Source organism: Oryzias latipes, chromosome 1 (genome assembly GCF_053564925.1).
Source record: "Oryzias latipes strain Hd-rR chromosome 1, Olatipes_Hd-rR_3.1".
NCBI classification, from domain to species: Eukaryota; Metazoa; Chordata; class Actinopteri; order Beloniformes; family Adrianichthyidae; genus Oryzias; species Oryzias latipes.
This window is the reverse complement of record NC_136237.1, coordinates 17,639,514-17,666,502: the sequence shown is the minus strand read 5'-3', so window position 1 is coordinate 17,666,502 and position 26,989 is coordinate 17,639,514. Positions and strand designations below refer to the sequence as shown.

The following is a 26,989-nucleotide window of genomic DNA, read 5'->3' as shown; positions in this document are numbered from 1 at the left end:
GCATCAACAAGGCATTTCCACTCACAGAACTGCCTCTCACTGGATATTTTCTCTGATTGGAAATCTGCATTAAAAGGCAGTTGGACAGGTGTGCCTAATAGTGTCCAGAGAGTGTATATGGGCAATGGTCCCACATTACCTTGTTGGCTTTGAAATTTGATTTCTTCTCTAGTTTTGGTAGATTTTAGAGAGAACCTAAATGGAGATCACTGGGAAAATTTATTTTAAAAGTTATGATCTGTTATCACATACCAATATGTGCTTTTTTAAAAATCTTTTCGCACTGTTCAGCCGAAGTTTAAATTTGACAATTTTCTGAAGAAAATTGTTTTTGGACATTTTATTTTTCGCACGTGTTTCGCAATTACAAGGTTTCCATCAAATCATAATTAAGCGAATAAACATAAACCAACTAACGCTTGTCAGGGGTGTCAAACTCGTTTTCACCGAGGGCCACATCAGCATAGTGGTTGTCGTCAAAGGGCCAGATATAACTTATGCATGTAACTAAATGTAATGAAAAATAAATGTAACTACTCCTTAATGTTAAATAACGCATTATTTATTTATTATAACATTTTAAAGTGGTAATTGCAGTTGCATAGAAAACACATGTTTGCTTGTTACGCTAGCATAAATCCTTTCAAGTTTGATTCTGTCAGGTTAGGTTATATGGACAGTGTTTAAGTCCTAATGTATAGTTGCCCAATCCCATATTTCAAGTCAGATTCCCCCTAGATATGAATAAATACACACCAATTTTCATTTTTTATTTTTAGAAATGAAAAACTTTTATGCTCTCGCGGGCCACATGAAATGACATGGCCAGCCACATTTGGCCCCCGGGCCTTGAGTTTGACACATGTGGTATAGAGGTTAATTGGATGATCAGAAGCTAACTGAACAACTATGATGTGATCTGCTGGTGGTTTTCTCACTTGTTTGTCGATTTTTGTCTTGTACAGAGAAGCTGATGCCCTGAACGTAACCAGCTGCACCACGGAGAAAAAGCAAGAACTTTTTAACATTGCCACTCAATCATTCAGGAGCATTACACGAACATCTCCCTCTTACTTGCTCGCACAACCTTACCTTGGTAGGTAACCAACCCCCTCTGCCCCCCTCCCCCCACATGCACACACAAACCCTAACAGACAATGATCTTGATTTTTGGTTGTTGTTGCAGGAGGTGCAAATATTACCTACATTAGAAGTTTGGTGACTTCCAATGTTAACATGGACCTGGCTACCTTTTCCAATTTAAATCAGAATGTTGTGCTGGTCAGTGCAGTCTTTTCCACAGCATGCAGAACGTTTAACTCTACTCTACATTCTTCTAACGAGTAAAAAACTTTTTTTTTTTATCTTCTCCACAGAGTTTAACTGTAAGTGAAGTAAAAAATCTACTTGGCACCAATCTGCCAGATTTGAAGTCTTATGAAAACCAACCACTGGTACAAACCTGGATCAGAAGTCAGTTACAGTCAGAGCTAGACACTCTGGGTCTGAATCTGTCTGGAGGCAGAGCTGACCCCGTAACCAACACAACCAGTTTAACAGCAACAACTACAACGACAACAACAACAAAAACAACTGGAACAACAACAAGAACAACAAGTTCTACAACCAAAGGTAAGTCCAATACATGACTGCCAGAGAATATTAGTTTAAAAAAGACCAATGCTCTCAAAGCCACATTGAATGACAGGGAGCTCAACTGAATTTAATGACTTTAGATTTTCAAAACAGGTTTTTAACTTTTAACTGCATAAAATATTCTGCGTGAATAGAAATAAAGGAACACAAATAGAAATAAAGGAACACAAAATCTTTCTCAGCAGACTTCAAATCTCAGCAAGATTCAAAGCTTTTTAGCAATTTTATTGAATTTGCTAAAAAGGTAAAAAAAAATCATTTGGCATAGATATTATTTGATACCATAAGATAATTCAGAATAACCCATTGGTGGAAGAGCAGAGTGACCAGAGATTGCCCCTCCCAACTTTGTAAATGTGATTGAGTGGGACCATGAAAAGTGAGACTTTTGTAATGTCAATATCGGTCTACCACCCTTCCAAATAAATTATGCATAAATTTAGGTCCTAAGGTAATCAAGCTCATTCCCCACCTTCTACCATACTCATGAATGAAGAATTAAGCAAAAAAAACATAGAAAATTAATGTTTGAAATGAAATTGTAAATACACTTATTTTTAAAAATGCAAAAACTGACTTTTTGATCAAGAAATGGCTCCTTCCAAACAACAGCCTCCAGTGTTCTTTGTGACTTGACAGTTGAACTTAGAATATTTTAAATGTGGCTTTCTTTCAATTACCAATAAATAAATTTTATTCATGTGAATTTACTCTTAACCAACGTTTCTTTATTACATATTTTTCTTTTGAGACCAGTTTGTATTACTGAAGATTTTTTTTCAATGAAGGGATAAAATACACTGTTGTCAGTTTCTGAAGTGAGTCTTTGTGTTTCAGGTAGTGGAGTCCGCTTCCAAGCCGACGCTGGATTCTCCTTCCTTATTTGTCTGGCACTCTTCATTACATCTCAGTTGATCACAATATAAAAAAAAACAGCATGCCAATGATTGAATCATAAAAATGTTTAAATTGTCATTAATTTAAAAAAAAACACTAATTTACGACGAGCTGAAACAAAAAATATTTAAAATGTTTTGCTTACTATAATGACCTTTTCATGTGCAATAATGGGTTAAATTCAGCTATGGAGAGTCTTTAATTACTTTTTACCTCAATTAATCTGTCCTGAAGCCTTTCCAGGTTATTGTTTTAGATTCCAATATTTGCTTTTTGTGCTGATAGTATTTATGAAACAACATGTACATTAATTTCTAGCATTACAATCTTTTCTATGACAACAAGACAAAACCATAATAGATAATCTTTAATTTACACTATTTCCTGTTATTGTTGCCATTTATGAGTTCACTGTTCAAAACACAATTATTTTTGTTCCTGTCATTAAATATGCTGCACTTTTCAATAAATAGCCATTGTATGTAAATCTTTCTTCTGTAGTAGTTCTTAATTGTTTTTTGGCAGGATCTGTCCCAGGGGGTTCAGACTTTTAAACCTTGGAGGATCTGTCAGGGAACAACAGTGTTTACAAATGTAGAGGAAGAAGTAAAAGTAAGAGATAAACATAAAGTGATTTGCATGCAATGTGTTAACTATTGTAATGCTTAATTAAAACACAATCTAATTAAAGAACAAAACCCATCCCTCCATGCATCATTTCTTTTTACTGGGGTTTCTGGAGCCTGTCCTGGCTACTATTGGGAGGAGGCGGAGTATGCCCTGGACAGATCCCCTGTTACAGGGAACACAAGCGCTGCCACACAGACACGCTTTGGGTTATCCATTGAACTGCCCCATCGTGCAGCCTTGAGAACAAAACCATGAAATCGAAAAGAAAGATCTTCTGAGTTCTATTCTGGATATCTATTGTGTGAATAAGTAAGCCTTTTTTAACGTGTTTTCTCGGTCTCATGTAGCATCTTCCTGTGTTTCTGTTGTGTGCATTTAGTGATGAATAACACACCCTCAGTGGGGATTATTCCCTACTGTCAATGTTTTTCTGAAAGCTGTCACAAGGATTTTTTCAGGTTGCCAAGTGTCATTTTACAACAATTAGAACACAAGTTCTGTTTTCATTTTTACATACATAATGAAGATACGATACAATTTGTATAGGCGGTACATTTTTATGTAAGGTATTTGTAAAAGACCTAAACTTGATTTTTTCCACATTGCCTGAAAGAAAAAAGAAAAAATTGAAGACAGAGGGTTGTTAGTGAGGGTAAGTAGTTTGTAAAGCAAATTAGCACAATATTAAGAATATGAAGGGGTAAAAAGTATACAAAACTCTGCAAGATGTCCCACTTAAAAAAATGAGAAAAAAAGACTGAAATGTTCATCAAAGATAGAGTTCAGCTGTGAGGAACAGAATGTGAAAAAAGAATCCAGGAAATCACATTTGAGTGATTTTTAAAGAATGCATTTGTAATAGAGCAGAAAATGGGTACAGTCCTTTCAACCTTTAAACAAGCAAGAATTCTGGTGACCTGCTACTTTTAGTTTTAAATTAAACTGAATCACATAAAACACAGAAGTATAATCTGTTGGAAAAACTATGATGAGGGTATGAGAAAAAATAATTGGGAAGCTCAACTGAAATAAAAACGAGAAAGCTTGTGTGATTGCCTCAACTGTACTTAATGTTTACATGTCATTGGACTTTTGAGTTCCTATTTTTTAAATTTTTTTGAAATGTAAGAAAGTTGTGTAACAAAGCTTTTCACTTGTCAGTCAACACAGACACCTTTAGCCCTGCAAGAACATCTTTTCTTCTTTTTCTGTCAGTCCATAGGAAAACCTGTTTGTCTTCATTTTATTGAACTTAGCGAGATTGTCTGCTGTAATGCTTGTGTTTGCATGCACGTCAGAATGAAGGGGCAATTACAAGAATGTCACTGAGTTGTAGAGATTTTGATTCTACATGGTTTTATTTATTGTGAAAACAGGAAACTATATGTAACAAATAAAAAGTTTTTTTTACCACGGAGAAATGATAAAAGGTACAGTTCCTGTTTACCTGTTTCTGTCAGGTTCATCTGCAAGTTACTGATTTTAATTAGATTATAAATACCCCCTTTTTAGTGTGGGTGGTTTGGTTATTTAAAATAACGTTTTTTGAGAACTATTTGGGTTAAACATTGTCGGGCTGGCTGCTTTAACAATTAAGTTTACAGTCATTTTATCACATTAAGTTTTTTTCCCCTGAGTAATAAATGAAATAAAAGTGTGACCAGTTAAAAGGTGGCTCCTTTGTTTTTATTCACACCAACATGGAAACAAAAGAGAAAGGTACACACGCATACACTTACTGTAAAAACCACACCTCATGCACTTGGTTCTGCCCCCTGGTGAAGCACAGAGAAGTCAACCCTCATTTCTCCTCAACATTGTTACGAGGCAACAAGTCCTCAGCTGCAGCACATAAAGACTCAAGGTTCAACAAAATCTGGTAAGAAGTCCATCTTTGATTTTGTGATATTCTGTCACACAAATATTAATTCTTATTTTGAAAAAAAGGTAAATATATATCATTTTAGAACATCCTTGTGATTCTAAGACAGGCACAGGCAAAGATGAAACTGATAATCTGTAATCAATCACTGCTATGTTGCAGTACCTGGGGCTGCGTTACAGTGTGTCCGCTTTCACAGTCAGCATGTCCAGTGCTCTTTATTCATTCAGGCTTTTTGTCTTTATTTAAAGAATGGTATTATTATTTAAAAAAAAACATTGATGATCAAAGTATAATCCGACATAATCTTGATCTTTCTCTGAATGTTAACCTTAGACATGCAATGATAAAAGAACCTTGTGACAACAGTATTTGTCAGACTGCACCTACTTTTGTCACATTGAATTCATTGTGTTTTGTTTAGCTTTCATCAGGTAGTTTACCTTACAAAAAACAGGTCCAAAAAACAAAAACCAGGTTGGTCAGATACATATTTTTCTTGGTCTTTTAATCAGACATTGTGATCTGTTGGTTACTTAAGGCTTGTTGTTGAACGTTGGCTCACTGTGTGAGTTGCTTTCTTTTCTGTCCCCAGTGATCTACATATCTCCCCAATCCTCCACCCATGAGATGTTTTGCACCATGCAATTACAATATTTGTTCCTACTGGTTTATATGTTAGGGACCTTCTGTGGTGAGAGAACTTTTATCTTTGTTGAGCATGACTCAATCTATCCATGTTTCATTTTCTGTTGTTTGTAGCCTGGAGAGAGTGTTTTTTTCCTCATTCTAAATACTTTTAAATGACAAAACACATAACAATTATTTAAAATGGTTCTTTTTGACACAACAGAAAAATTAAGTCTTAATACTTTCATATTAAAAGCTGATTTCCAATAATGTCTCAGATAATAATTTTTAATAAAACAAATTTACTTATAGTTTTTCTATTATGTGAAAATATTTATTGCTACTAATTTTATGTGTCATCTCAACAGGGGGGTCAAGTTCAGAAAGGTAAAACAAATCACCAGTAAATTTATTATGGCACAAAATCTTTACATTTATATACACATCTTTCTGTCATCTGTTTTATAATGCAGTGAGCTTTAATGTTTGTTTCTAAATGTGGTTGTTTATCTGCAGAAATTCACAATGCACAAAACCAGACATGTGCAATGAGGTGAGTTCAGATTTAACCAGACAGATGTTAGTTTATATAACATCTGTTATCACGATGTCTTGAATGGAAATTTGGAGTAAAGGATTCATCATTTTATGAGTGAAAATCCCACATTCGTTTCTTCTTTTTGTTACCTATAGCATGCAGCCTACTGTATGACACATGCTAAATAAAAGGAAATGAGCAGACACTTCAACAGGGGAACGACACACTCATATGCTTGGCTACAGAAACCATGTAAATTTGAAATTTGGCAAAACCCATCTTGAGTTACTGACTGTGCCTCTTAAAAGATCACATTGTCTCTGAGCTACGTATGCGGCCTTTTCATAAAGATCTTTATAACAGAAATATATGACATTTTGAGTAATGAGGTTATACAGGCTAAGCAAGGTAACTAAGTTTGGCTTTGTATAACAAAGGTGAGTCATTTTTTCTCAGAACGTTTTAGTGACATCACAACTGTAAAAACAACCCACTGAGGAACAGGTTATTTATAAATGTGATTATGTTATCACTTGATTCAAATTTACCAACAAAAAATAAATGTATATAGGCCATAATACATTTAACATTAAGTAGAATAGATACCTTAAATAAGTTAGATGATTATCTGTTACCAACTATAGAAAATGTCTAAAACTGCAATTCAAGAGTTTGGGTTTTTCTGAAAGACAAATGGTTTTATAAGTTCCACTAAATTTACTTTTTTCATGTTGCGTCTACATTTGCTGATCAGATGTTTTATTTAAATGTCACAGTAATTCACTGTGTTGTTTCCTTTATCTAAAGATCTGATTAATTAATTCATTTATTATGAACGCTTTAAAAATTGTGTAGCTTTATTCATAGTTTTGTTTGTGTGTCCTGAAATGCAAGACCTGTTCATAACAAGGTCTATTTTATTTTCTAATGTGACTTTAATTTTGAGAATTTAGTTTGATCAAACTAACAATAATCCACACATAATAAACATTTATATATATATATATATATATATATATATATATATATATATATATTTATTTATCTTTTAGCATTTTAAGTATTTAGACAAATATTGCTTTGAACCATGTCCTGAGTCAACACATTTAGGTACAATATAATTTCAGTAAAATCACTAAATGTTCTGCTTTTGCTCTTTCTTCTTGAAGCACCTGAAAGAAAGTGTTTATTTCTTTAAAGTAGCTTTAAAATAATTGTAGAAATGTGAATTAGATTAATTTCAGTGCAATCAAACCTTTATTTATGTCACAATTTCAAAGGAGCCAGATTCAGCTTTTTACTTCCTTCAATGCGCTGGACTGCCTTCATCAGACTCTGGGAGGGACCATTTGCAGCGACTGAAAGGAATCCTTGAAGCCACCATGGATGTGTATTCATTTATGGTATGACTTGCAAAAATTCCTGTTTGACCAGTTAAGCCGTCTATACTTTTTTATTGCGTCATTTAAATTTAATTATACATTTAACAATGATAGTTTATAAATCAAACATAATCTTTTTTTTGTTTGTTTATAATAATGTTTTTACACACTACTTAGACATGTATGTTCCCTGATGTTTTTTCCCTTTGTCATCACTGTCACAGAGATCCAGCTTAAACGGTGTGCCACTTGTGTCTCTGGAGGGACAACTGCAGTTGAACGGGAGACCAGACCCTTTCCAGAATGAAGCCCTGGTCCAAATGTGGCTGGAGATCAAGATGAAACCGCTGCTGAAATCCATAACCAAACATTTTCTTTCCTGCCTCAGCACCAAGAATTTCAGCTGCTCCACTTACCAGACTGTGTATGTATTCATTTCTCAGTTTGTTAGTGATTTTTTTTTACACTTTTACTGTCATTCTCCTGACATCTCTTGTACTATCACAGATTAAGGGAGTTTAGTTACCATTACTCAGAACTGACTCCAGCTCAGCAAAAGTGGATCTACACATTCTTTATGCATCCATTCCTGTCAGGAGACGAAGTTCAAGGTAAAGTTTTGATTGTTGCTTTTGTTTTATTTTATTATTTTATACCCCTTGTTGAAGAACAAATTGATGTAAAGTTATGACCCAATCAAAATTTAAAGCAAATCTTTATTTATTGAGTATGAGGCACTAAATGTACCCTGGGACAGACGGGCAATCAGTCCAGGTTGTACCCCGCCTTCGCTCAACAGTAGCCAAGACAGGCTCCAGCAACCCCATTACCCCATGACGGGATACAGCAGGTTCAGAAAATGGATAGATGGATGGATGGAGGAAGGTGCTAAATGTACAAGTTAATCTATTTAAAATTAACAGATTCTCTCATTTTGCTAACTTTTTTCACATTTGCCAAATTTTCAGCACATGGAGATATTTTACAATTACTTTTTATATAAAAAAAAAGGTCAATGAAAAGTATACTTGTTCATTCATTAATTTTCTATTCTTTTTATTAACCAGTTCAGGGTTAGAAGATTGCTGTAGCCTCCCCAGCAATGGTACATAGCAGACCCAAAGCTTATTTAGATATTAATTTTTGAACATGAACACTTTATTTTTATGTAAAACATTACACAAAAATCGAAATACAATTAAATAGAAATATTTGCATCATGCATATTCATATTTTAAATGTACAGCAAAATGTTAAACTTGCATGCATATTTAGATATAAAATCTAAGTGTTTAACATAAATCTCATTTGTTAAATAGTACATTTAAATGTTAAAAACAAATTTAAAAAGTAAAAAATAGGGGTTAATCTAAATCTATATGCTATATTTAAATCGAAAACATTGCGTGTATTAATGGTGCATCTAAACAAAAAAATCTAAGATTAAATCTGTACTTTTAGTTCTCCAAGCACTTTTTATAAACTGTTGCTTAGGTTAATCAAAAAAACAAATCTTTTAACTGTAGATCTTCTGGATGGCTCACATATAATAACAAATGTTACTTTTGTCATTACTTCAATTACCTAGGAGTTAAGAAAACTGTTTTTGGATATTCTTCAATACCAGTAATGTTTGATTTTGCTTTATTGACTTGTAATTCCTTGAATGGCACCTCTCTCACCTTTCCCTTACCCCACCCTTCTTTGGCGATGCACAGACACAAATAAGAATTTCCAAATGCACAAGAATGTTGTTCCTCCAGTCTTTCTGTACTGTGTTTCTGGTAAATAAGTCTACTTGCTGTATTTTCTGTTCTTTATCCAGTACTACAATCTCTGGTATATATATTAGAGGATGTGGGCTGGAGGACAGATCCTCATGGGAGGACAAACCCCTTCATGGGATTTACCACCAGACCATAACTGAAGTGGCTGATATCAATAAGTCCTACCAATGGCTAGAAAGGGCTGGCCTACAGGACAGCACTGAAGCGCTCATCCTGGCAGCTCAGGAACAAGCCCTGAGCACCAGAGCGATAGAGGTTCAGATCTACCACACCAGACAAGACCCAGCACAATCCAGCACATAACTGCAGGGTGTAAAATGCTGGCAGGGAAAGCATACATGGAGCGCAACAATCAAGTTGCTGGAATAATATACAGGAACATGTGTGCAGAATATGGACTGGAAACCACGAGGTTAAAATGGGAAACACCTCCGAAGGTGGTGGAGACTCAGAGAAGAACTGGAGAAAGCATGGAAAGTGAAGGTGATAGTGGTGCCCGTGGTAATTGGAGCATCTGGAGAAGCTGGAGGAGTGGCTACAGCAGATCCCTGGAAAGACCTCAGACATTTCAGTCCAGAAAAGTGCAGTGCTAGGAACAGCTAAGATACTGAACAGGACCGTCAAGCTCCCAGGCCTCTGGTAGAGGACCCGAGCTTGGAAGAGAAACCACCCGCTGAGGGGTTAGAGGGACATTTTTAATATGGATACCAAGAGAGAGATTATGATATCAAGTTTATTACCTGCTTGTATCAAAAACTGAAAACACGAGCCAAGGTCTCTGAACTTAACATCCACGATGGAGGAGTTAGATTGGGAGTTAAACCACCATGTGATTCCCAGCTGTGACTGCAGTTTACTGCTTCCTCAGTAAATAGATGGAAATTCACATAAAAATTTGTTTGTACATAATTTTTGTGATTTTGAGGCAAAAAAAATGACAGACACATTTAACTGTATAAACAGGTTGTGCGGACCCAGAAGAAAGCAGTGAGGAGTGGCTGCTGAAGAATTTTGGTGCTTTCAGAGCAATGGCCAGAATAAAGGACTTCTCTGCTCTCAACATGGTCTTCAGCGGAGTGAGTTGACCTGACTTTATGTCAAGATTGCCTAAGAAACTGCACAGAAAAAAATAAGTTTTAACAACCTAAACACATTTTATTTTGCTTAAGTTTAACTAAACTTTGATGGGGAGCTCTTTTTCTTATGTTCTCCTCTCATGTGTCGTTTGACCTCCTTACCTGTTTGCTGCTCCTGTGTTCACTCATAGGTGGAAGTGCTTCACCTGCTGTCTCCTGCACAGAAAGCAGAGCTACTCATGAGGCCTGAAGTGGAAAGCTTTGAAAATGGCACCCTATCCCTGATCTTCCACAGTTTAACAGGGGGCTCTGAACCCACACCAACAGCTCCTCCTGGAGGTTTCCACAACTGGACAACACCTGCAGACTCAGCTACATTCCCTTTCTATCCAACACAGCCCGCACATCAGTCACACCACCGGTCTCCAATTGAAAACCTTAGAGAGGTGATTTTTCATTTGAATACAAAGTTGTGTATATTTTCAGCTCAACAGCAATCTGTCTCATGCAATATTACATTAATAAGAAAGTAACTGGTTTCTCATCAACTATTAGACCTGTAACTTTTGTTTTTGGTTTTTAAAACAGATTTATCAGCAGGGAAATATATTGGCAAATTACTAAAAAACAGTTAGAATTGTCACATTTGTTGTAACAATGGTCAAGAATTCTTTCTAGTTTTCAATTTAAAACAGTGAGAAAAAAGTTTCGCTTGGGGAACAGTTTTCACCCATGAGTGTCTGGATCTGTTCTATTGCCTTTAATAATATAAATATTGCATCCCAAAAATCATAACCCACAGGACCAGAGACAGAAACTTACAAACTCTAGAGTTTCTATACATAAAATGTATAGAAATGTTTATTAGGTCAAATGCTGCTGTCATGTGCTTGAGTAGATGAGCTTTTCCCAGCTCCCCAGCTGCTTTACATTTATTTTGTTCGTGCCAGACTCCAGCAAGTATTCTGCCTTAAACAATGAAAGACATGAAATAAAAATTGGACATTAATAAAAAACAAACAAAGCAAAAAGTGTGAGCATGTATGACAAAGAGAGGTTACAGTTTTGGACAAGCTGTAGAAAGAAATCCGTTACAGAAGGCCAACTTTTCAACTTGATTGTTCTGATGAGGTGGTTTCGAAGACCAAAGTAGAAGCTACTATAATTTCTATTGCTTTTTTTTGTTAATGCAAGATCTGGATAAAAATATATTGAATAAATTTTTAAATAAACTATCAAAAATGAAAATGTATATGTCTGTACTTAAGTCTTATAATTTTCAACACTATTTTTGATTTTTACAGGTTTTCAGTGGTTTCCTGACAGCTTTCAAACCTGTTGGGAGCTTTGTTCATGATTTTGTTTCCTTCACAAGCAAGGTAAAAATATTCCATGTTTTCCAACTTGTGTGCAGAATAATTGCTGTGAGCAACGTTGAGTAAAATGTTTTTTAACCTGATGTACTTGCAGAGAAATCTGTCAGAAGTAAGAAGTGTAACTGTAACTCAATTCCTGCTCAACTGGACTTTGGCTGAACTGGCTGACAGGTATCGGCCAAAAGACAAAGTTACAGAGGAGCTGGAGTTTGATGTGACAAATGTGGAGGATTGGTACCAGCAGGTTGCAATGCCATTACTGCAGAGGTTCTTCCCAAACAATGACATCCTGGAGCACCCAAACATCAAACTTGCTTTTCACCAACTTTTGTAAGACAAACTTACTAACACTCTATTCATTTTAACATTTCTTTTTTTCATGTGTAATTTCTCTGAATTAATTTGTATATTTTTGTTTACCTTTGTTGGGACAAGAACCAAGTAAATTAAGAAATTAAGAATAATTACACAACATAAATATGACATTTCAATCAGAAATATTAAATGTAAATCCAGACTGATAGTAGTATTTCCAATAGATTTGCCTTTAAAAAACATAATTGGAAGTTTATTTGTTATTTAATATGGATAAACCAAGGCTACAGAAGGGTACCAAAGTGTAGGTTTTCTATGCAGTATGTGGGCTAACATGTTTGCTTTTATAGTTATTTGGACCATGCTGTGGATGATGCATACTCAGAGAACACAGATTACTCTGAAATCCCGGATGTGTGCAGCATCACCCTTGATAAGACTCCGTGTGGGGTGAGACTCTTTTGTTTATTTAAAGAGTTTTTGACAATGCTGTATATTACATTGTCAATACATTCACACATACATTTATAAACAAAAACATAGTGGTATAAAAAATTACCTTCGAAAGTACTTCCAATACTTCTACTACTTGCAAATGTCACAGCTGTCTGTGCTTTAAGAATTTGCATTGCACTCTGTTTTTTTACAAATTAAAATCATAGAAATTACAATAATAAATTCCTCTGATTACCTGAAGAAGAACCTAGAGTTTTGACAGAAGCTGTGTTTCAACAGCTGTCGCTTTAGCTGTGAATCAATTTAAGCTGCAGCCATCTTTAAAACTGATGATATTGAAAACTGGATAAAGGCCACACATTTTAAAATTTCTTCCAATTGCAATGAAATTTGTTTATGAAGGACCAATTTACAACCCTGATTGTCTGAAAGCGATCAATGAGAATCAATAAAAAGCAGAAATTGCATCAAAAGTACAGACAGAGCTAAATGCAAACATTTATTGACTTCATCGGTTGATTGGGTGTTGATGAATATTTTCATGTTTCAGCTGACTGATGCAGTGGAAAATGTTGCTCATGTTTTGCACTGTGCTGCTCGCACAAACCTGACATTGAATGAAGAAACAATAATGAGACTGATTCTGGAGCTGACAAAACGTCTGAACTCCCTGATCAAGGAAATGTCCAACACTGTAAGTGTGGAACCACACTAACCTAACAAATCTCATGAAACGACTGATCATGTCATTTTATCATATACCAACTCCTCTGTTTTGCAGAACTTCAAGGAAGTGTCATCTGAAATAAAGGAGATCTTTGGTGAGGGTGAAGCTCCAACTCTGACCCAGGAGCACCTGAATGACCCCAACTTCATTCAGCTCTGGTTCAAGATTAAGCTGCTGCCCCTCCTGCCTGATGTACACCCAGATCTCCTGTCCTGTCTGAGCACCAAGAACTTCTCCTGCCCTGTTTACCAAAGCCTGTGAGTTCCAGCTGTGTGTTGATTGTTTTGTGTTGATGTGTGTCGCTGTAATCCTCCTGACTTCTGTCTCTGACCTGCTGCTTTCAGAGTGTCAGCACTGGGTGAATCCATGAGTTTCATGGATGCCGACCCGATTTACAGTCAGAACATCTATAAATACTTCATCTATTCTTTCCTGCAGCAACACAACTTCTCTGGTAAGCAAAAAACGGCTTCCATCACAGTCGTTAATCACATTTTCTTGATGGGAAAAGTTTAAAATTACCATATGGATCTCTTCATTAAAATGATTGCCATTTCTTTTTGTTTTCGACTCAGAGTGTGCTTCTTCAGCCAATAACAGTGCAGACTGGCTGGAGAAAAATGTTGGTTTCTTCTCAAAGTTTGCTTCCATCACTGATTTCTATGAGCTCAACCCTTTTTTCTCTGGAGTAAGTCTTGAAAACATGGACATAAATGTTTAATAAATTCAACAAAAGTCTTCACAATGCTTAGTTAAACAGAAATATTTCATTTTCTTTGTCTTGTTTAGTTGGACGCTCTTCATCTTCTGACTCCAAACCAGACAGCAGAGATGCTGCTGCTGCCTCTGCGTACTCCACCAGAGAAAGATGTTGTCATAAACTATGTGCTTAACTATCTGATTGAGTCACCTGAAGACAGGAAACTTCTGGAAGTTCTGCATTTTGTAATCCAACTTGCTCAGAAGGTAACAGATTTGGTCAGGATAACTTTACCAAAGCTTGGCCAAAAACTGGATAAATTGTTGTAAAATAATGTAAATGTGTTTCTTAGGTCAATCCTCCCTGCAGTGTCTACACACTTCTGTGAGTACCTTCTCATATGCTTTCTACTAAAATAGTTAGTAGTTAGGTTGAGGAAAGTCATTTTCTTATTTTATTTTAGTGTCATTAACACATTGATTATGGATGATACTCTGTAGGTAGAACGTTTTTGTTTAAAAATGTTCTAACAAAAGGTGAAAAAGTAATAACAGCAACCAAAGCCTTTTACTGTAAGTTCCACACATCATGGTACCCTTTCTTGTTTTGCCCTCTGCTGGTAATATTTTGCATAACATAATGTTTTCATTTAGAGATATGAAAACATTTGGGTCATTTCAAAAACAGTCACACTGAAAACAAACTGACTGGAAAAAGCAATTATGTTGAACCATTAATTGAACATATTTTTCCGTTTTTTAGGTCTTTAGATTAAATCCCTTCTACTATTTCGCAAAATCCCTTTTCCCATTTAATGCCTTGAGAAACTTAAAGAAAAACATATAAGTCACAAATAAGTAAACTGGAAAGATCCTACCAGCTTTCCACTTTTTAGTAGTCAATGCTCACAATTATAAACCTCAAATCACATTACAGAACCTCTTACTGGTAAATACTTGTCATTAAAACTACATTCAAATCAAAATTGGTTCTTAACTAAAATTCTTCCCATATTGAAAATATAACATTACATCTATTACATTAAATATACATCAATCCATTATAACCTAATATTTTAACTGCTTACATGCAGTTACTTTGTTTTTGCTTCATAAGTTTAACAACAACAAAAATACAGCAATTAAAACAATTATTTCTTAGGTGTTGTAGCTAAACTCAATTCTACAGTTGTGGGTGTTGTAATGCACAATACTTTAGTTAATTAAAGTTCTGAGGTTTAAATCAAATTTTTCTAGATACAAGATTTGCTTGGTTAGAGAAACGTTTTTATAATTTTACATTTTAAAGTTGTCTTTAAGAAAAAAAAAACGTGTTCCCAGCTTCACCTGATAGCAGCTACAGGCTCTAGTAATCCCTTGTAGTGACTCCAAAACTGGGTGGGTTTGGAAATGGTAGGATTATTGTGACTGTGACAAGCATCAAGTAAATGAAACTTTTTAATAAAAATTTTGGTTAAAAGAAGTGCATGTTATAAAGTATTTCTTTGGTGTGAAACTAAAACAGACATACATATATATATATATATAATTTAATTTTCTGATATTAAGATGAGGTTTCGTTTGTGTGTTTTATTCTTTCTTTAGTGTGGATCGACTCTATGCAGCCATTCCATCTCTGCCTTCAGACCTGGAACCACTTGTTTGGGCTTGGATTAGTGACCTGATAAACGTCGCACCAAAGAGTGAGTCTCTTTGCTTTCATTGCTGGAAAAACAACGAATAACTGCTTTCTCTACCAAAATGGATGATACAATTTTTGTTTTGTTTAAAATTGTTTTCCTTTGTTTTGTTTTGTACAGATTGTACGACAGTAAACTTCATGGTGAGATCTTTTTTCTCTATCGAAAAATGCTTCTAGACGACGGTGAAACGTGTTTAAATTTGTTTTTACTTTTGTTAACAGTGCCCACAAACCCATGTTAATGGTAAGACTTTTTTTTTACTGTTTTATTTGCAGATTCTCACGCTTTTCTAAGGGCACGTTCACAATAATGATTATTTTAGTCAGGTCAATGTAATCTTCTGGTTTGTTATTCCCTACAAACATATTTTATAGAAAAAGTCAGCTGTGATTTATTTTTATCAAACAGTTTTTATTCTTTTTCCCAGAAAAGTTAATTCCAACATTTCTTATTGGTTAATAAAATAACCAAGTGCATAATTATAACTATTGTAATCTCTTTTCTAAAAAAAATTTATCAGTTTTGCTCTTTTTCCCTGAAAAGTTGTTTCAAAAAGTTTTTTTTTGATAATAAAACAACCAAATATAGAAGTAATATTGTTTTAATCTGTTTTCTGAAGGCACAAGCATTTGTAAAGACATTGACAGGTAATCCCTCATCTTTTGTTTATATCTAAAATATTCTGAACTGTATGAACATGACTGACTTTAAACTGACATAAACGTTCTTCTCCATCATTTCGACAGCTCTGACCTGGAATTCTACATCAGCATGTCCACCCACGTTCCTTGCAATTTCACTCTGGAGAAATATGCATGTGCACAGGTGATTTTTAATAAAACTAAATCTGAATGTTGATATTTTGTCACTGGTAATGTAAGAAAACCAAGTTTTATCTCTCCACAGTTGGAGAATTTTGCAGCTAATCAGCTGGCTTCCCTCCTGAGATGTGATCTGCCCAGAAACAGCAGCCGCTCCAGAGTGTTGTGGAAATTGCTGCTCACTAAACTCTCCAATGTCTTGGATCCAGCACTGGACCTGTTGACTAACATGGTTTGTTCTTTAGCAAACTCTGATATGATATTGTGAAGCCCCAAAAATTCACTCCTAAATGCAGTCACAATGCTTCTAATGTTGAATTTGATTTCCAACAGTCTATGGTCAGTCCATCAGCACCTGAGATTTTGGATGTCATTGGAGAGATGAGGCTCTTCCTGCTAACTAATGAACAGCTGATGGACAGCAATGTGATCAAGTTGTGGTTCTCAGAGCGTTTAAGTGGCTTCCTGCCGTCTGCCTCAGAAATGTTCCTGCTGTGTCTGAGCAGCAGGAACCTCAGCTGTCAGTCGTACCATCAGATGTAAGCATTTGTCCACACAATGATAAGCCACCTATACTTTGTAATCTACATTTAAAATATGAAATCTAATAACATTACAATAGTTATAAAAACTGCATGTTTTTGAAGTCAAATGAACACATTTTGTATCAACAGAGTGCAGGTGTTTAGCCGTCAGTTCAGAGACATGACATTCCAACAGCAGCAAACAGTCTTGAGGGATTTCATCCTCCGTTTCCTGTCAGAACCTCACACAGGTACTGCTGGCCATCATAAAAAAAAAAATCTGAAAAGACTACTCAGAAACATTTTCATACTTTATTACATTTTATTTGAGCTGTTTCTACTTGTTTCAGGTCCAGGCTGTGTGTCTACCTCCAACAGCAGTGCACAGTGGCTGACGGACAACCTGGGTTCTTTCTCAGAGCTTCTGTCAGTCAGCAAGATGTTTGATCTGAACCCACAGTTCAATCCTGTAAGAGTTTAACAACTGATTTCTTTTTTTAACAGCAAATGTGTTGTTGATAACAAAAATATCCATTTCAGATAGAGGCTCTGAGTGTCCTGAGTCCAAAGCAGAGTGCAGAGCTGCTGGTGCTGAAATATCCCACTCTGCCAAACACAGACGTCATTATCAACAAGCTCTTTGATTATTTCACTGAGTCTCCAAGAGAGAGGAAGTTTACAGAGTTCCTGTCATTCCTTGTTGTGTTTCTGGAAATGGTAAATTGATAAAAAAATCTCACTTTGAATAAACAAAAGTTCTCATAGAATTTTTATTAAACTTGTTTTTCCTATGCATTGACAGGGAAATGTGTCCTGTCCATCATACAAGACACTGTAAGTTTGGAATATTCTCCTAATTTTGAAGAGATTTTATAGATATTGTAATTGATTTTAGTTGTTTTTGTTCTCTAGGTTCACCAGACTTGACAACACCTCAACCACATCTTTTTTGGACATTGCCTCATCCATAATGGACACTAAACTGGCTTTAACCAACTACATTCCAGCTGGTAAGATTTTAATTACAGTATTTGTACATGAGTTTAGAGCAGTGCTATTCTACACTATTAAGTACACAAATGTCAATTTTCATGCATGGTCTTTAGAAAAATGTTGTTCTCTGTTTTCTGATGTAATACACACAATTTTTATACGCAATTTTGCACACTCATTCCGGACATTCTTCATTATAGTTTATATATGTACACTTGTATGTACTGATCTGTTTGTTTAATGTTGTATTTCGTTCTTCCTTGCTATTCTTGCGATGTAATGGGGATGATTCAATCTCATTGTACAACAGACAATGACAATAAAGCAAATCTAATCTAATAATAATAGTATATGTGAAAAATCCCACATGATAGAAAAAGCAAATTTATTGTGTGAACAGATATTCTGATGTGAGCAGGATACTAGTAGAGAGTTATCTAAAATAACTTTGATCCTAAAAAAAGTTTATATTTTTGGAGGGTTTATTGAATCCTCATCTTAGGCTACTTTTTTACCTTTAAACAGCATTGCATATTTTATTTATCTTCACTTGTCTGAAGAAAGTAAAATCAGGCGTTATCTATTGCTAAATATTGTCTTTTAAACACTAATTATCACTGAATCTGTGGAAACTGTAGTTTATTTTTTTGTTTACATTTACACATGACCCATATTGTAGATGAGTTCTTTTACTTTTAGTGAAGAAAGTTCAAAATTCATACATTACATTTTCTGGGTGAATAAATCGATGCAGAGCCTATCTAGGTATTCATTTCAACATAACTGCAACTTGTCTGAATGACCACCATAATTTGCAAAACGTTTAGAGCATGAGTAAATACAAAGAAGCCATCAATTGCATGTAGCGTTTAAAGCCTGCAACTACTATTACGTTCTTGATAACTCAAATCAGTCTCTATTTACATACCACTTTTCATACTTAATGTAACACAAAGGGCTGAAATAGCTTTGTAGTTCTGTCATTTGTTTGTTTGTGGTTAAAAAAATCAAGCAGTGTTTACTTTTTTACAGAAGGCATACTGGTAAAATAATAATGCCTGTTAGAATTCACCCTGCTCTTTTTAATTAACTTTTCTTCTCTTTAGGTTGCATCATATACACTGGACAGGTAACTGCGTGTGTCTGTGTATCTTTATTTATGGCAATTGATAATTGAATATAATTTTTTAATATTAATTGTTTTTTCTCTCCTATAAGTGCAATGTTACCATGGTCAATGGTGAGTATTGTCACTGCATGCAGATTTTTGCTTTATAATACATTATTTTTGTTAGTTTAATATTTAACATTATTTCATGTAAACCTTTTACAGAAGCAGATATCTGTTTTGGAGTCAACAGGTAAAGAAAATACATTTTATCTACTTAACCTAATTTTAATATCTTCAAGTTTTTCTCAGGTGAATTTCAATGCTTTTTGTACTTTAACAACTTTAGCACAGAGCTTCAGCTCCAACTGGACAGTGGAAAGATGAATGGACGTTTCTGTGAATTTCCTGTGGAGGAATTTGCTTGTGCCTCTGTAAGACACGCACACACACCTACACACACACACACACACACATCTTGGACAATTATCAACCATAAGACAGTGTCGGAAAGTTTTGTTTACAGGGTCACATTGATGCTCATTTTACTGTTGTCCATCTTGTTTTTTTTAACAGCTCTCAGCGTTAAGAGCAGAGGACCTGGCAGCAGTGATGAAGTGTGGTCCATCCTCCAGCTTAAATGAGTCCAAACCTGTCTGGAAACTTCTCCTGGTCAAATCAACCAGAGTGTTGGATGAAGCTCTAGATCTTCTAGCAAACACAGTAGGAATTCTTTTTATTAAAAATTATAATTTAGAGTTTAGAAAGATGATCTTTTTCTTACACAGCCTTGAAGCATGGAGCATGTTCAAAATACTCACACATAAAAAATATCCGCTTTCTCAGATTTGTTCATTTTTATAGTAGTCTTTTATTTTTTTTTTATTTTACCAATACGGTATCCTCTTGGTTTTACTCTAGAGCAATAATGCTATTTCACCTGTAATTTTTGTTGTGTTTTGTTGTGTTGTGGTTCATGACATATTTTATTGTGTTTTAGACCTTTGACCCCAGCAGTCCCTCAGTGTCTGTGATTCTGGACGGCATAAGAGAAATCCGACTGGACCTGTTCAGCACCGACGCCCTGAACAATCCCTCCATGTTGCAGCTGTGGTTCAACAGACGCCTTCATCCATTCTTACCAGCAGTTTCCACTGATTTCCTCTCATGTCTGGCAACAAAAGAACTGCAGTGCAGCTCCTACCAGTTTATGTAAGCACTGCAACATTGATCAACTACAATTACTCTACAACAACTGCAGATTATTCATTAAACACTGCAGTGATATTGTTTATTAATGTTGTGTCTTTTTTCTCATCTCTGAACTTAGCTTGCAGAGTTTGAGTCTGGCCCAAACACAGATGAATCCATCCACTCAGATGTCTGTGTCCACAGACTTTATCCAGGTTTACCTGAGCAGGAATGATACAGCAGGTACGAATCTTTATGTAAATTTTGATGAAAATAGTTAAACTATTGTTTTCATTTCTTTATTATTATGTTGATATATTTTGCCATACCAGGTAACTGAAATTTTTTCTATTGCTGAAAAAACGACTTCATTCTTATGTTTCAACAGCTTTCTACACCACTGAAACAAATTGTTAAAAAATTAGGCAAACACATGACGGCATCTCACAATATTGTTCAAAATAATAAGCTGTCTGTTTCAAACTTCAGTTCAGTTGAGAGAACCATCCTAAGTAACTGAAATTGGCCTTGTATTTGGGAACAGAAGAGATTAAGTAAACATTAAAGGATCTGCTAACTTAATGAAATTTCCCTCTTTACATAAAATTGAACTTTAATAAACAATGAAACAGGAATTAGTTATCATGTCTAAATGGTCTAATTTTGGGCATTTATACTAATAAAGCAGCTTTTGGAGAATAACATTTAGCATTTGTTCACAGTTTCTCTAAATTTTGAAAGGTTTACTTCATAAATAATTTTTTGTTTAAATCATTTTTGTTTTCGCGTCTGTTCCAGATGGAGGCTGTTTGTCGTCCTCCAACAGCAGTGCACAGTGGCTGAAGGACAACCTGGGTTCTTTCTCAGAGCTTCTGTCAGTCACCGAGATGTTTGATCTGAACCCACAGTTCAATCCTGTAAGATTTTAACAACTGATTTATTTTTTTTAACAGCAAATGTGTTGTTGATAACAAAAATATCCATTTCAGATAGAGGCTCTGAGTGTCCTGAGTCCAAAGCAGAGTGCAGAGCTGCTGGTGCTGAAATATCCCACTCTGCCAAACACAGACGTCATTATCAACAAGCTCTTTGATTATTTCACTGAGTCTCCAAGAGAGAGGAAGTTTACAGAGTTCCTGTCATTCGTTGTCGTGTTTCTGGAAATGGTAAACATATAAAATATTTTTCTCACACTTACAAAAATCTTGATATTTCTACCCAAAATCTTCAATTATCTGTCTGTATCTTTTTGAAGGGAAACGTGTCCTGTACCTCATACAAAACACTGTGAGTTTAGAATGAAAAATATTGCTATGATGTTTTTAAATTGGATAACTAAGCAAAATTCACTCTTTCTCTTTTGTTTTTCCAGTTTCACCAGATTTGACAACTCCTCAGCCACATCTTCTCTTGATATTGCTTCATCCATAATGGACACCAAAGTTGCTTTATTCAACAACATACCTCCAGGTAAGAGTTTGACACGCAAGGAACGTGGACAACTATTCATAAATATGTTATTTATTATATTCTGTTCTTAATGAAGAACAATAAGCACAGAGTAGTTTATCTCCACCCAATAAGGCAAAGTGTGTATTAACTAGTAACATGTGATAACATCCCATAAGTGCAGATGTGTTGTCTTGCTCACTCAATGACTCCATCACTCTGTTGACCAAAAAATTCAGGTCACACACCTTTACAATGTTGACTATATATACACCATATTAAAAATAGTACTTATGACAAAGCTGGTTATTTCCTTGGTCATTTGCATAATGCACTTTGCCTAATAAGGTTTTGTGTCTGTACATTGATGGCTGTAATATTTGATAGTTTTACGTTTAAATTTAAACCAACTTAAAAACATTCAATCTGTTGAGTGATGTACAATTGGAATTCAACAAAATCAATGTTTTCGTTTATTTTTATTCGTTTGTTTAAAGCTTTATGTAAATGTTCAGATGAATTAAATAAATTTCTATAAAGTTTCCAAAAATGTCTTTTGATATAATCTAATTTTTATTTTTAGGTTGCATCATATATCCTGGACAGGTAACTAACTGAATACTATTTTGGTTTATTAAAAATGTGTTAATTTCATAAAACATTTAAAATGTCTGTTTTTCTCTCCTATAAGTGCAAAGTTACCACAGCAAATGGTGAGTCTTATCACTGCATGCAGGATTTTGGTTTATTATAAATTAGTCTTATTAGTTTATAATTTAATATTATTTCATGTTAATCTTTTACAGAAGCAGACATCTGTTTTGGAGTCAACAGGTAGAGATAAAATCTAAAATAAAATAAATTTAAAACCGTATATACCTGTATTTTAATATTTTTCAAGTCTTTGTAAGGTGAATTTAAATGCTAAATATTTTTGTGCTTTTACAACTTTAGCACAGAGCTTCAGCTCCAACTGGATAGTGGAAAGATGAATGGACGTTTCTGTGACTTTCCTGTGGAGGAATTTGCTTGTGCCTCTGTAAGACACACACACAAGCACACACACCCACACTCACACCTACACACAGACACACATCTTGGACTATTATCAGCCTTAAGACAGTGTTGGAAAGTTTTGTTTCAGGTTCACTGATGCTCATTTTATTGTTGTCCATCTTGTTTTTTTTAAAAGCTCTCAGCGTTAAGAGCACAGGACCTGGCGGCAGTGATGAAGTGTGGTCGATCCTCCAGCTTAAATGAGTCCAAACCTGTCTGGAAACTTCTCCTGGTCAAATCAACCAGAGTGCTGGATGAAGCTCTAGATCTTCTAGCAAACACAGTAGGAATTGTTTTTTTTATTAAAATTGTAATATAGAACTTACTAAGTAGATTACTTATTTCATAAAAAGCCATTTTGGAGCATGTTAATGTTTATTATTTATTTATCAATATTTAAATCAAAACAACTATTTTTCATTTTACCAATACAGTTTTCTCTGTACCTCTTGGTACAGCAATAATGCTACTTCACTTGCAGTTTTTGTTGTGTCTTTATTATGAGAAGCTAAACATAAAATGGCTTCATGACATATTTTATTGTGTTTTAGACCTTTGACCCCAGCAGTCCCTCAGTGTCAGTGATTCTGGACAGCATAAGAGAAATCCGACTGGACCTGTTCAGCACCGACGCCCTGAACAATCCCTCCATGCTGCAGCTGTGGTTCAACAGACGCCTTCATCCATTCTTACCAGCAGTTTCCACTGATTTCCTCTCATGTCTGGCAACTAAAGAACTGCAGTGCAGCTCCTACCAGTTTATGTAAGCACTGCAGCATTGATCAACTAGAATTACTCTACAACAACTGCAGATTATTCATTAAACACTGCAGTGATATTTTATTAATGTTGTGTCTTTTTTCTCATCTCTGAAATTAGCTTGCAGAGTTTGAGTCTGACCCAAACACAGATGAATCCATCCACTCAGATGTCTGTGTACACAGATTTTATCCAGGTTTACCTGAGCAGGAATGATACAGCAGGTAAGAATCTTTATGTGAAAAAACCATAAAAATATAACATGCAAAAAACTGTTGTCTATTCTAAATGTGCTGGAATGCTTATTATAAACCAAACAGAGAGATAAGGTTATCACAAGTAAATTTGAGTATAATCTTTGACATTCTTAAAAAAGACGTTTTGTATTTTTATCTCATTTAGAGTATTTTTTTTGTTTTAATATAATATAATATAATATAATATAATATAATATAATATAATATAATATAATATAATATAATATAATATAATATAATATAATATAATATAATATAATATAATATAATATAATATAATATAATATAATATAATATAATATAATATAATATAATATAATATAATATAATATAATATACAATGCAATCTATTTTTATTTACTCTGCAGGGACAATTTAAAGTCACCAGTCAACTTATAGAGCTTATTCCATGCTTTAGTAATATATTTATATAATGTAAGACACAAAAATAGTTAGACTGGTTTCAACTGTTGTACCTACTTGTACCTCAGTGTAAATTTCAACAAATGTATAACAAGATTAGGATTTGTAAGACTAGTTTTAATATTTGTCAAAATGGTACTGAATCCTTAAATTAAGTATTGTTAAAAAACAAACAAACAAATCTTTTTGCATTTTTCAATGTGTTCCAGGTTGTCTGTCTGCTTCCATCAGCAGTGCACAGTGGTTGAGGATCAACCTGGGTTCCTTCTCTGAGTTTGCCTCAGTCAGCGAGCTGTTCAATCTCTACCCACAGTTCAATCCTGTATGTTTCTTACAGCAACATATTTATTAAATGCATTACTGCGTTAAAACTTATTGTACTTATAAATCATCCATTTCAGATAGAGGCTCTGAGTGTCCTGAGTCCAAAGCAGAGTGCAGAGCTGCTGGTGCTGAAATATCCCACTCTGCCAAACACAGACGTCATTATCAACAAGCTCTTTGATTATTTCACTGAGTCTCCAAGAGAGAGGAAGTTTACAGAGTTCCTCTCATTCCTTGTCGTGTTCTTGGAAATGGTAAACCACTTCACTGTTTTGGACGTATTCTATTCCTGTATTTGGATTGGTACCATTGATCCTTCTGTTCTTTCATTTTAAAGGGAACTCTTTCCTGCACATCATACAAAACACTGTAAGTCCAGACCAAATTATATTTTCTCTTTTTTTGGATGATCTTCCTGTGTTGAAAATAAAAAATAAAATCTTAACTGTGTGGATTTTTTTTTTGTGATTCTAGATTTACCCAACTTGACTATATTGAAGCCACAGCTTCTCTTGACGTTGCTTCGTTTATTCCAAGCGTCAGAGCAAACTTATCCAAGAACATCCTACCTGGTATGAAGTTCATATAAAGTGTGTCATTACACAACAAAGACTTTTTAGTAATTTAACGGCAGTTTTTTTTTCTTATTAATTGGCTAAACCATTGATGTTTTGCAGATTTCTGTAGTGATTAATAATATTCTAACATTAATTTTTGTCACTTTTTCCTGTTACTTTAGGTTGTGCCATATTCAGTGGGGAGGTAACTTATTTGTTTTTAATTATTTCAAATGTTTGTTTCAATAATTAAGGATTTTTATTCATGTGTGCTTTTTTCTCTAAAGTGCAATGTTGTCACAGCAAATGGTAAGTCTTTGATTTCATGCTAAAGTTTGTTCTAAAGGGTTTCCTACCAACTGTTGCTTTATTTTAACCACATGTTTGATTTCTGTTTTACAGAGTCAAATGTCTGTGTTGGGGTAAACAGGTAATACTTTTAAGTGTTTTAATAGACTAAAGCAAAAAAAGGACAAAAACAGTACTTTTTTTGTGAATCTTTTCTTTACAGCACAGAGCTTCAGCTTCAGCTCAACAGTGGGAAGATGGGAGGCCGTTTTTGTGACTTTTCTGTGGAGGAATTTGCATGTGCTTCTGTAAGATACCGAGATGAAATAAATAAATACTATAAAAAACATTCAAGGGAAAAAAGTTCATGCTGATTGTTTCAACTTTGTCATTTTAACAGCTTTCAGCATTAACTGCACAGGACTTGGCAGAGATACTGAAATGTAATCGATCTTCCAGCTCAAGCGGGTCCACGCAAGTCTGGAAGCTTCTCCTCAATAAAGCTTCTGGGGTGCTGGATGCAGCTCTGGATCTTCTAACAAACTCAGTATGAAGACATTTACTGAAATTTTACAATGATGTAAGAATGTGGTTAAAAAAGAGTAAAAACAGGTGTAAAAATTGGAATGTATAATTTAGAAAAAAAGAATATATTTAATATAACATGGCTTTGGAAATTATTACTTTTTATGTTTTGTAGACAATCAACCCCATGAACCCTTCAGCTTCCATGATCCTGGACAGCATTCAAGAAATCAAACTTGACCAATTCAGCAATGACACCCTAAATGATCCTTTGACTCTTCAACTGTGGTTCAATAATCGACTTCGTCCGTTCTTGTCTGCTGTTTCCAACGATTTCCTCTCGTGTTTGTCAACAAAAGATTTGCAGTGCAGCTCCTACCAGTATATGTAAGTTCTGTGGCAAACATGATTTTTCCTGTTGTTAGTTTACATCCAACTTTACAACTTCCCTTATTTTTTAAATTTCTCTCTGAACTCAGAGTGCAGATTTTAAGTCAAGTTCAGCCACAGATGGCTCTTCCTAGGCAAATCTCTGTGTACACAAACTTCATCAAGATTTACCTGAAAAGGAACAACACTGCAGGTGAGGGGTGTGGTCTTACTAACATTTACTCAAACACTGCCACAGTATTGACATAAATATCATTTATACCCTAAGCACCATTCTATACTTGTATTGTAGACATGTAAAGTTCATTCACAAATTGTAAAGATTGTAGCTGTTAACAGCTTCTGCTGTCATATTTTGGTAAAATAGATTGTATTTTTGTTTGTGTGCTTTAGATCCTGGCTGCATCTTCAACATCAACAGCAGCTCAGAGTGGCTCCAGAACAACGTGGGAGGATTTTCCGTCTTGTTGTCTATTCAAGACTTTCAAGAGCTCTACCCACAATTCTCAGCGGTCTGTTATTTTTGGCATTCTTTGTAATCATATTGTTTATTTGTTTATGCTTTAACTT

At 34.8% G+C, this 26,989-nt stretch overlaps 2 protein-coding genes across 2 annotated transcripts in view; both read left to right on the top strand.

The window, feature by feature from the left end:
- Positions 1–3,029, top strand: part of LOC101156712 (uncharacterized) — a 37,988-nt gene extending 34,959 nt beyond the window's left edge. Inside the window, exons 73-76 of the mRNA XM_020704537.3 lie at positions 966–1,096; positions 1,187–1,281; positions 1,377–1,632; positions 2,494–3,029. Of these exons, the coding sequence (XP_020560196.1) occupies positions 966–1,096; positions 1,187–1,281; positions 1,377–1,632; positions 2,494–2,582 (571 nt within the window). The 3' untranslated portion in view covers positions 2,583–3,029. The remainder of the gene's footprint in view (positions 1–965; positions 1,097–1,186; positions 1,282–1,376; positions 1,633–2,493) is intronic.
- Positions 3,030–5,004: 1,975 nt separating this feature from the next.
- Positions 5,005–26,989, top strand: part of LOC101168922 (uncharacterized) — a 50,087-nt gene continuing 28,102 nt past the window's right edge. The window contains exons 1-61 of the mRNA XM_023958671.2: positions 5,005–5,062; positions 5,490–5,542; positions 5,661–5,759; positions 6,064–6,082; positions 6,212–6,248; positions 7,514–7,636; positions 7,840–8,039; positions 8,123–8,226; positions 10,366–10,478; positions 10,670–10,924; positions 11,783–11,857; positions 11,949–12,184; positions 12,520–12,619; positions 13,176–13,319; positions 13,407–13,609; positions 13,697–13,806; positions 13,928–14,040; positions 14,142–14,318; positions 14,405–14,436; positions 15,657–15,754; positions 15,872–15,894; positions 15,976–15,997; positions 16,374–16,401; positions 16,501–16,579; positions 16,661–16,807; positions 16,909–17,114; positions 17,250–17,350; positions 17,450–17,568; positions 17,640–17,816; positions 17,902–17,933; positions 18,012–18,109; positions 19,199–19,221; positions 19,311–19,332; positions 19,426–19,453; positions 19,550–19,634; positions 19,777–19,923; positions 20,201–20,412; positions 20,531–20,634; positions 21,190–21,308; positions 21,381–21,557; positions 21,647–21,678; positions 21,764–21,861; positions 22,424–22,446; positions 22,532–22,553; positions 22,647–22,674; positions 22,795–22,879; positions 23,033–23,179; positions 23,448–23,659; positions 23,776–23,879; positions 24,545–24,657; positions 24,737–24,913; positions 24,997–25,028; positions 25,134–25,231; positions 25,399–25,421; positions 25,504–25,525; positions 25,619–25,646; positions 25,728–25,812; positions 25,905–26,051; positions 26,205–26,416; positions 26,509–26,612; positions 26,813–26,931. Of these exons, the coding sequence (XP_023814439.2) occupies positions 5,696–5,759; positions 6,064–6,082; positions 6,212–6,248; positions 7,514–7,636; positions 7,840–8,039; positions 8,123–8,226; positions 10,366–10,478; positions 10,670–10,924; positions 11,783–11,857; positions 11,949–12,184; positions 12,520–12,619; positions 13,176–13,319; positions 13,407–13,609; positions 13,697–13,806; positions 13,928–14,040; positions 14,142–14,318; positions 14,405–14,436; positions 15,657–15,754; positions 15,872–15,894; positions 15,976–15,997; positions 16,374–16,401; positions 16,501–16,579; positions 16,661–16,807; positions 16,909–17,114; positions 17,250–17,350; positions 17,450–17,568; positions 17,640–17,816; positions 17,902–17,933; positions 18,012–18,109; positions 19,199–19,221; positions 19,311–19,332; positions 19,426–19,453; positions 19,550–19,634; positions 19,777–19,923; positions 20,201–20,412; positions 20,531–20,634; positions 21,190–21,308; positions 21,381–21,557; positions 21,647–21,678; positions 21,764–21,861; positions 22,424–22,446; positions 22,532–22,553; positions 22,647–22,674; positions 22,795–22,879; positions 23,033–23,179; positions 23,448–23,659; positions 23,776–23,879; positions 24,545–24,657; positions 24,737–24,913; positions 24,997–25,028; positions 25,134–25,231; positions 25,399–25,421; positions 25,504–25,525; positions 25,619–25,646; positions 25,728–25,812; positions 25,905–26,051; positions 26,205–26,416; positions 26,509–26,612; positions 26,813–26,931 (6,063 nt within the window). The 5' untranslated portion in view covers positions 5,005–5,062; positions 5,490–5,542; positions 5,661–5,695. The remainder of the gene's footprint in view (positions 5,063–5,489; positions 5,543–5,660; positions 5,760–6,063; positions 6,083–6,211; positions 6,249–7,513; positions 7,637–7,839; positions 8,040–8,122; positions 8,227–10,365; positions 10,479–10,669; positions 10,925–11,782; positions 11,858–11,948; positions 12,185–12,519; positions 12,620–13,175; positions 13,320–13,406; positions 13,610–13,696; positions 13,807–13,927; positions 14,041–14,141; positions 14,319–14,404; positions 14,437–15,656; positions 15,755–15,871; positions 15,895–15,975; positions 15,998–16,373; positions 16,402–16,500; positions 16,580–16,660; positions 16,808–16,908; positions 17,115–17,249; positions 17,351–17,449; positions 17,569–17,639; positions 17,817–17,901; positions 17,934–18,011; positions 18,110–19,198; positions 19,222–19,310; positions 19,333–19,425; positions 19,454–19,549; positions 19,635–19,776; positions 19,924–20,200; positions 20,413–20,530; positions 20,635–21,189; positions 21,309–21,380; positions 21,558–21,646; positions 21,679–21,763; positions 21,862–22,423; positions 22,447–22,531; positions 22,554–22,646; positions 22,675–22,794; positions 22,880–23,032; positions 23,180–23,447; positions 23,660–23,775; positions 23,880–24,544; positions 24,658–24,736; positions 24,914–24,996; positions 25,029–25,133; positions 25,232–25,398; positions 25,422–25,503; positions 25,526–25,618; positions 25,647–25,727; positions 25,813–25,904; positions 26,052–26,204; positions 26,417–26,508; positions 26,613–26,812; positions 26,932–26,989) is intronic.